General features: G+C 39.5%; 1 protein-coding gene across 1 annotated transcript in view; it reads right to left on the bottom strand.

The window, feature by feature from the left end:
* ST13 (suppression of tumorigenicity 13 (colon carcinoma) (Hsp70 interacting protein)) overlaps window positions 1-9,739 on the bottom strand; it is a 36,761-nt gene that overhangs the window by 24,762 nt on the left and 2,260 nt on the right. The window contains 3 exon segments of the mRNA XM_006779649.2: window positions 1,395-1,465; window positions 2,457-2,532; window positions 4,532-4,586. Of these exon segments, the coding sequence (XP_006779712.2) occupies window positions 1,395-1,465; window positions 2,457-2,532; window positions 4,532-4,586 (202 nt within the window).

Raw genomic sequence — 9,739 nt, 5'->3', positions numbered from 1 at the left:
AATATAATCTTAAACAAAAAGGCAACAAAGACACAGCATTTCACACAGTAAGATCAGCAAAGACGAAATCTAACAGTATCAAGCATTGGTGAGGATACAGGCCCACCTTTTAAGCTGCTATTACTACATTATAGTTTCTCAACCCGTGCACTAATTTTTGTGCACTGGGCCTCTAGTAAAATGTATTTTAAAAAAAAAAGATCAATAAAATAATCTTAAACAAAAAGGCAACAAAGACACAGCATTTCACACAGTAAGATCAGCAAAGACGAAATCTAACAGTATCAAGCATTGGTGAGGATACAGGCCCACCTTTTAAGCTGCTATTACTACATTATAGTGTTTCTCAACCCCCAAAGAGTCGTTTTAGAAAAAGTTTTCTTACATTTTTACCCCTTCTATTTTAATACCACAGATATAAAACATATATTTTAATGTATTATGTCCCTTTGGAAGACCAGTCATCATTTTAATATCTAAGTATTTTTCAAATCCCCGTCCCAAGAATCAATTTTCACCACCTTAAGGGCATGAAAATTAGGAAAATAATTTGGTATTAGATATCCCATTAATAGACAATTCCCCAAAGCTAGCACAGTCAAATAAGATGCAAATGAAAAAGGCAGATAAAATGCTTTCCTAAGTGCTTTAAGTCAGAGAAAGATTTATTATGTGCTTCTCCTGGAAGAACCTACACTAATAAAAGAAATATGCAAATTGACCTTCCCTCCGTGACACCCACAAAGCCAATCAGGAGTAAGTATGCAAATTAACCCACCAAAGCCAACTGATTAATTTGCATGTGCAGGCACCAAACTGCTGGGGGCGGGGCAGCCACTTGTGTGCACGCCAGCGCCAAGAGGCCTGTGTCCCAGGGACAGGAGTCATTGGGAGCCAGGCCGCTCTGAGCCTGTAGGCCCACGCGTAGGCCTGGAGTCTTGGAACGCCCCCGGCCTCTCCAGGCACCCAGCAGCTGGGGGCAGGGCAGGAACACCTCCGTGACCCAGGCGCTCTGAGCTGGCACACACGCAAGCGGCTGGGGGTGGGACGGGAACGTCCCCCACAGATAGCGAGCAGACAGCATGGCCCTGCTTGCCCCTGGCCATGGCAGCAAGGGGCAAGCAGTCTCCCGCAGGATCCTCACAGAGAGCAGACACCAGGGCCTGCAATGGCGTCAAGCAGGCAGGTCCGCAGAGAGCAGAGAACCACAGGGAGCAGGCTTAAGCCACTAGTAGGACATCCCCTGAGGGCTCCCAGATTGGAAAGGGTGCAGGTCAGGCTGAGGGACCCCTGCCCCGTGCACGAATTTCGTGCACCGGGCCCCCCAGTTATGTCAGAAAATCACTGCAATAGGTGGGACCTTCACATTCCTTAAAACAAGCCATCGAACTTACCTCTACATTTTCATCTCCCATTTCTTGAGGGGCGTCAGTGTCTGGTTCAATCACACCCTCATTGTCGATTTCTGCCAAAGAAAAAAATGACACATGAGACTATTAAAAACTAATGAACTATAGTTACTACAACTAATTAACTGAATATCTTACTTTATATTAATTTTATTTAAACTAACACATTAGAAAATATTTCTCCATTAAACACAACTTCACCGTTTTGGTAAGACTACATTTAATTTCAACTATTAAATTACGTTAAGGCATTTATCAGTATAATGTAGTGAGAATATTGGCAAGTGCATAGTTTCTAGTATTACACATGATACACCACTGATTTAACAAACTGATTCAGTTCAAGTATTTTGCTCTACACACCAATGTATTGTACTGTTTAAAAAAAATTTTTTTTTTTTGCTCTAGCCAGTTTGGCTCAGTGGATAGAGTGTCAGCCTGTGGACTGAAGGTCCCAGGTTCAATTCTAGGCAAGGGCACATGCCTGGGTTGCGGGCTCCATCCCCAGTAGGGGGCGTGCACGAAGTAGCTGATCAATGATTCTCATCATTTGATGCTTCTATCTCTCTCCCTTCCACTCTGAAGTCAAAATATTTCTTTTAAAATACTTTACGCAGCCCTGGCCAGTTTGGCTCAGTGGACAGAGCGTTGGCCTGTGGACTGAAGGGTCCCAGGTTCGATTCCAGTAAAGGGCATGTGCCTTGGTTGCGGACATATCCCCAGTGGGGGGTGTGCAGGAGGCAGCTGATCGATGTTTCTCTCTCATCGATGTTTCTAACTCTCTATCCCTCTCCCTTCCTCTCTGTAAAAAATCAATTAAAAAAAATTATCTTTCCATATTGACTACATATTACAAAGTTAATATTTATAAGTTTAAATATATTATTTCAGTTAATTTCACCTACTTTTTAAAATGTGGTTGCTAGAAAACTTTAAGTTTCATATGTAGCTCACATATTTCTAATACACAGCACCAATTTAGTGCTATTAGAAAAATCAACACAGGATCCTATCACGAGGGTTATCAAGTACAAACTACCATCTCACCTAGGTCACTTTCCTCACTTGATGGTTCATCTGTCTTTATGTCTTCCTCCACCTTCTTACTATCTGTTTTTTCCTCCTAGCAAAGGGAAGGCACACAATACTGTCAGTTTGTAATAACACACCCAATATATCTATACTAATTTAAACAGTTTTATGTATAAACGATTCACATGCATTAGATTTCATGCATACTGTCTTTCTTGTTTTGTTCTGGTAAATGAGTTTTGGTTTTCTGTTTTCATTTCTTTTAAAGTTTTATGTAGGTCGAGCCCCTCATCCAAACCTTTTAGATAATGTTTTAGGATTTAAAATATTTTGGATTTTAGAAAGCGAATACAGATGCATATACAATTATAGCACCTTCAAAAGGCACTGAAGCCCATAACTCTCCATAATCAAACACATTACTTCTGCAAAATAAAGTTTGAGCACTCATAATAAGTGGGATTAAAACTATTAATAGCCTTGCCCTTTTCAGGTGACTCAGTCAGTTGGAGCATTGTCCCGCACATCAAAAGGTTGTGGGTTCGATTCCCATTTAGGACACACACACCTACGTAGTGGGTCTGATCCCAGGTGGAGATGCGTATGGGAGGCAACCGTTTCTCTCTCATATTTATGTTTTTGTCTCTCCCTCTCTCTAAAAATCAATAGGAAAACATATCTTGGAGTGTGCCCTGGCAGGCGGGGCTCAGTTGGTTGAGCGTAATACCGTGGGCTGAGGTGGTAGGGGGCATGCAGAAGGGGGCTGGTTGATGTTTCCCTCTTTTCCCTCTCCTTTCTGCTCTCTCTAAAATCAACAAAAACATTTTAAAAATAATAATAAAATAAAATGTTAAGTAGCCCCATGTTTATTCAAAGGTTTTATGGTCAAACAAATCAACTAAAAAATTTTGTATTTTCAAGGGTTTTTTAGCTTTGGAATTCCCAATAAGGAACCATGGAACTGTAATAAACAAATGATGAAAATTCAAAGAATTTAAAGAGGACATCCAAATTTCCTTCCCATCCTGTAAGTAGCCAGTGTGGTTTCAATATCCATTCGCTGAGTCTCTACCATGTACAAGGTGCCAGGTGCTGTACCATATACTGAGAAACATACCAGTCATAATTTCTAAGTCAGAATGTTTTCATTATAAAAATTTTCTTTAGCAGAGGAGAGGTATAGGTTAAGTATACTTTTGTTTTAATACATGTTTATCACATGGCAAAATAATCCTACCTTGTGCTCAGAAACTATCAAACTCTGACAAATGACTTCTCTAAGAAAATAATGACTTTTGGAGCTTTGGCTTTACTTCTTTCATTTCACTTGTTCAAAGATATAACTTCTACTTTCATATAAAAATAGATAAGCCTAGTTTAGGATTCTAAATTAAACAGTAACACCATGAATCATACTCAAAAATATCTCTCATGTGTTAGCACAGAATAAATTGGGAATTACTGATTTTGACTACTTGTTCATTTACTTGGCAAAATTAATAAAGTATCCACAATGCATAAAACACTGTGCTAGATGCTAACTATACAATGCTGAAGAGTAAAAATGCACTTAATCACTGAGCTTGCCACTTACAGGTCATGTATACAAAGAGTATTTAGTCTAAAACACAATGAACATTCAACCCCCTATTCTCAGTTTTAAATCAGTTTTCAGGGATTTGATGTCCAAATAGAAATTTTACAAATATCTTATTTCCAAGTAATCTTGGGGAAATCAACAGTGGTAATTTGAGAGCAGCAGTTAAAAAAATATCCCTAAGAGCCCTAGCCAGTTCGGCCCAGTGGAATAGAGTGTTGGCCCACATACTGAAGGGTCCTGGGTTTGATTCTGTTCAAGGGCACGTACTTCGGTTGCAGGCTCAATCCTCAGGCACAGTCTGGACTCATGCAGGAGGCAAACAATCTATGTGTCTCTCTCACATCAATGTTTCTCTCTCTCTCCCCTCCTCCCTTCTACTCTAAAAAAAATCAATGGAAAAATATCCTCGGGTGAGGATTAAAAAAAAGAAGTTCCTAAGAAACCTTATAGTAGTTTACTACTGAACATACAAATAAAACTCATAACTTACCTTATTTTCTTCTGATTTAGTTTTACGAGTAGCAGGTGGTATTTTGCCTCCCATGCTTGAGGAAGATGAGAAAAAAAATATTTGTTTAGAAAAGTAAATTCACTAAGCCAAGCAACATTTTTTTATGCTAGAAAAAAAAAAGTTAGACATTCAGATGATTACTCTTTGCAAACTTTAAAGCAGGGGTAGGAAACTGTTTTTTCTGCCCAGGGCCATTTGGATATTTATTACATCATTTAAGGGCCATCCAAAATTATCAACTTAAAAATTAACCTGCTATTGGTAAAACATTTAATTAACTCACCTCTAATGCCTTTGCAGGGCCAGATTATACAGCGTTCCCCACCCCTTGCTTTAAAGAGTAAAAACTCAGATTAATCTGATTCAGCATTATGAGTTTTTTCAGCTTAAAATTTTTTTAGCATACCGGCTAATGAAAATTAAGCCTAATGAACGATCACACAGCTTCTCTGTGTCCATTCCAGGAAAAAAGAAAAATACACAATGACAAAATCATTTTAACAAGTTGTTAGTTTAGAATTCAGAAGATTAAAGTCCAGTTAAGAGCTCAATTAAATTAAAAAGGCCATTTAGGAAATAATTATGAAGTCATTGTATAATTCAAAACGTTTGTTTCCTTTGATTGGGACCTATTAAAGATTCTTCTTGCTTACATTCACATGCCCCTCAGATTATAGATTTTCTCCTTATTTCCTCTAAACTTTACCCATTAGTACTTCCTCTTGGAATTGGCAAGCCCTTTTCTCCCAAAATGTTCCAGGCAACACCATGAATTACAAACAGCAGGTCTTCATGTAACATTGTTATAAAGTTGGTGAGATGCTGTAAAACTTAACTCTTGTTTTTATCAATTAGCCTATAGTAAAATTGATTTCATTACATGTCCTCTTGCTTAAAGTTGAAGAATCTATTGCCCAATCAGTGTGGCTCAGTGACTGAGCATTAACCTATGAACCAGGAGGTCACTGTTCGATTCCCAGTCATCTGACCCAGTTGCAGGCTCATTCCCAGTGTGGGGCATGCAGTAGGCAGACAATCAATGATTCTCTCTCATCACTGATGTTTCTCTCCCTTTCTCTCTGAAATCAATAAAAATATATTTAGAAAAATAACCTATCAATGTTCGGTGAGGACTAACTGTACAAATAACTTTAAAACAAATGAAAATAAGATTACAAAAAATTAGTGCTATAAGCTCCATTTGGGGCAGACTATGAAGCATATCAGCTATATGCAACAGTGCAATAATTAAAATATTCAGTGGATTAAGGGCACTCCACATAGTAAAAGCTGGAGGTCAGAAAGACTTAACTAAAATTTGCTTTTTTGCCCTAACCGGTTTGGCTCAGTGGATAGAGCGTCGGCCTGCGGACTCAAGATCCCAGGTTTGATTCCGGTCAAGGGCATGTACCTTGGTTGCAGGCAAATCCCCAGTGGGGGGTATGCAGGAGGCAGCTGATTGATGTTTCTCTCTCATCGATGTTTCTAACTCTCTATCCCTCTCCCTTCCCCTCTGTAAAAAATCAATAAAGTATATTTTTAAAAAATAAACAAAAATAAAATAAAATTTGCTTTAAAAAAAAAACAATGATTAACTTTTGCGTAAAACAAAGAGATATATTAACTTGGAAAATAGAAAGGAACCTACTCTAAAACACCCTTAAGTGTTTCTTCTTCTTTTTTTAAAAAAAATTTTTATTGATTTCAGAGAGGAAGGGAGAGGGAGAGAGAAACATCAATAAGAGAGAATTGTTGATAGGCTGCCTCCTGCACACCCCACACTGAGGATCAAGCCCGCAACTCAAGCACGTGCCCTGAACAGGAATCAAACCCTGATCTCCTGCTTTATAGGTCAATGCCCCACGACCGAGCCACGCCGGTTGGGCAGGGTTATTCTTTTCTTTTAAATTGACTTTTACAGAGAAGGGAGAGGGAGACAGAAACATCACTCGGCTGCGGCTGCCTCCTGTACACCCACTACTGGGGATAAATTATGTTAAAGCTTCCGATCTGTCAGATGTATTAAGTGCCCTGACTAGTGTGGCTCAGTTGGGCATCGCCCCGTGCACCAAAGGACTGCCAGTTCAATTGCCGGCGTGGGCACATGCCCAGGTTGCAGGCTTGATGCCCAGCAGGAGTTGGCCAATGGATGTTTCCCTCTTACATCATTATTTTTCTCTCTCCCCCTCCTTCTCCTTTCCTCTCTCTAAAAATATCAATTAAAAAAAATTTTTTTAAAAAGATGGCCCTAGCTGGTTTCGCTCAGTGGCTAGAGCATTTCCTCAGTGGACTGAAGGAAATTCTACAAAATAACTGGCCTGGCAGCCATAACTCTTTTAATTCGATAACATTCAATCTACTTCGTGCTATAGCTACTTAAGCACATGTTAAAAAACAAACACGAGACAGAACTTAGAAGACAGAACCTAGAGACAGAACCTAGCGAGAGAACATGGCAAAAGAACCTAGAGACAGAACCTAGAGACAGAACCTAGCGAGAGAACATGGCAAAAGAGAATGAATGCTGCCTTTATAATTATTCAAAGTGTGTGTATACATTTTGGGACACCTTGTATTTTATTTCCAGCATATGCTGGAAGTTGACACATAATTAATGAAAGTTTGTTGAATTAGTTTATTCTTCATGGAATTAAATTGCTCCTACTGTATTTGCAGAGAAAGACTGGCTATTTTGGCTCATGTAGAATGTCACTGCTTTCCTGTGCCAGGTTTTAAAAAAAACTTTTTTTTAAAAAAAAAAAAAAAAAAAAAAAAAAACACTAGGTGCAATATTCTAAATTAATTGAGCCAGGCCAGCTATGAACTGGGAGGTCAACATTCAATCACAGAGCCATTATCTCTTCTCCCTTCCTCTATGACATCAATAAAAAATAATAAATATAATATAATATAAATAAAATAATAAAATTAAATTTAAAAAATAAAATAAATTCATTGAGGTTAGAAGGCTTTCTGCTCATGTCATTTAAAATTTTTACTGAAGCCTTGGCCAGGTAGTTCAGTTGGCTAGGTAGGTCAGTTGGTCAGTTGGGGATTCGATTCCGTCAGGGCACATACAAGAATCAACCAATGAATGAATAAGTGGAACAATACATCGATATTTCTCTTTCTCGCTCTCAAATCAATAGAACTTACTAAAAAGCACACACAAAATACAAAGTAGACCAAGCTGTTAAATGGTAGAAAATAAAGTCAGACACTGCTTCTCCCTCTAGAAAAACAAAAATATGCCAAAACATATTTGTTAAAGAGACTATAGTCTTCCTGAGCCCCCACTGTCTCTTATGCCAAATACTTTTTCTTCATATCTTGTCAAATTTAAAAGCTTGTTAGCCGTAACCGGTTTGGCTCAGTGGATAGTGCGTCGGCCTGCGGACTGAAAGGTCCCAGGTTCGATTCCGGTCAAGGGCATGTACCTTGGTTGCAGGCACATCCCCAGTGGGGGGTGTGCGGGAGGCAGCTGATCGATGTTTCTCTCATATCAATGTTTCTGACTCTCTATCCCTCTCCCTTCCTCTCTGTAAAAAATCAATAAAATATATTTTAAAAAAATAAAAGAATTTGTTAAATTAACAAATTCTCAACATCAACTAAAATGTTAAGCTATAAACAATGGTAGACATGACAAGTAAGCAAATATCCTTTGCTGTCTAAGTTTGGGCATCTATGACTAATCTAGTATGGAAAGAACTTTGAAATGGTTTCAACCTGAGGAACCCTCATAGTAGGATTAGGCCTGGGAATATTCCTAGACTACAAGTCTCCACATTCAGGCAGATCTCCTATAATCTTGGAATGCTTTAAGACTTCTATGAAGGGAGACAAGAGAGGAACTAATACATCTCAAGCAAAGGCCTCACCTCAGAGAATACAAAAGTTTTCATTTAGATTGAAACACAGATAGCAGACATCTATATTAATATTTCAATCTAAGTTCAGAATAAGGTTCCTAACACATGCCAAAATGCTTCATCCCATACTTGTGTCATCCCACAATTTAGGATGACACAAAGAAAATATAAAAACTGGACTTACCTATGGGAAACATTAAAATAAAACACATGGTTAACTTTTAAAAATAATGCCTGATAATATTTTCCAGAACTTAAACTGGAATTTTCATAGCCATAATCACTCTAGCATAAGTTACAACATCCTATATAATAAAAGCCTAATATGCAAATTGACCAAATGGCAATACAACCGGTCACTATGATGAGCACTGACCAGCAGGGGGCAGACACTCAATTCAGGAGCTGCCCCCAGCCAGCAGGCCCCAGGCCAGCCAAGGCGGGTGAGAGCAGGGGGCCCCTCCAATCATCCCACTGAGGGAAATAACTGGCAGCAGTGGCAGGAGGCGGGGCCAGCAAGTGGGTGGCGCCAGGCCGTCCAAGGCAGGTGCCAGTGGGAGGCCCAACGGTCACCACACAGATCGGCCCTGATCGCAGACGAGGCCTAGGGACCCTACCCGTGCACAAAAATTATGCACAGACCTCTAGTTGTCCTTACAAATTTTAACATTTTCTTCAGTATCCCCCTTTTTTCTCTAGGAATGGAACAAATCATTGTATCCACTCAGCATAATATTCACTCTTAGTGCCAGCTTTTTCTTCCTATGGTATGTCTCTGCTTTACCTGGAATTTTAGGAACAATTTATTAATTATAGGCACTTTCCTCGAATGAGTAGTTATAAGAGGGCAAGAGTAAGTGCTGCTTTTGGATCAGGTTAGTATAGTTACTATAGTAACTAATTTTAAGTGTTCTCAGAATTTCATTCATCCTATCTAATAAAAGAGAAACATGGTAATTAGCCGTACGTCCGCTACCCTTCCCATTGGCTAATCAGGGCGATATGCAAATTAACTGCAAGCCAAGATGGCGGCCGGCAGCAAAGCAGCTTGAAGTTAACATGAGGCTTGCTTGCTTCAGTGACGGAGGACTCCAACGTTCCCCATCTGCCGCTGCCGGCCTCTGAGCTTGCAGTTTGAAACATTCTTACAAATACAGAAGCTAAAGAAAACCCCAGAAACCTGCTTTCAGCCAGCCGGGATCTCAGAGCTGGAGTTGATACAGTGTTTCGATTATAGAACCCAAACAAACCAGATACCTGCTTTCAGCAGCCGAGGCCTAAGAGCTGGAGCCAAGCCTCAGAGCTAAAGCTGGCC

The sequence above is a fragment of the Myotis davidii genome, unplaced genomic scaffold (genome assembly GCF_000327345.1).
Source record: "Myotis davidii unplaced genomic scaffold, ASM32734v1 scaffold428, whole genome shotgun sequence".
NCBI classification, from domain to species: domain Eukaryota; kingdom Metazoa; phylum Chordata; class Mammalia; order Chiroptera; family Vespertilionidae; genus Myotis; species Myotis davidii.
This window is presented reverse-complemented; position numbering and strand designations above follow the sequence as displayed.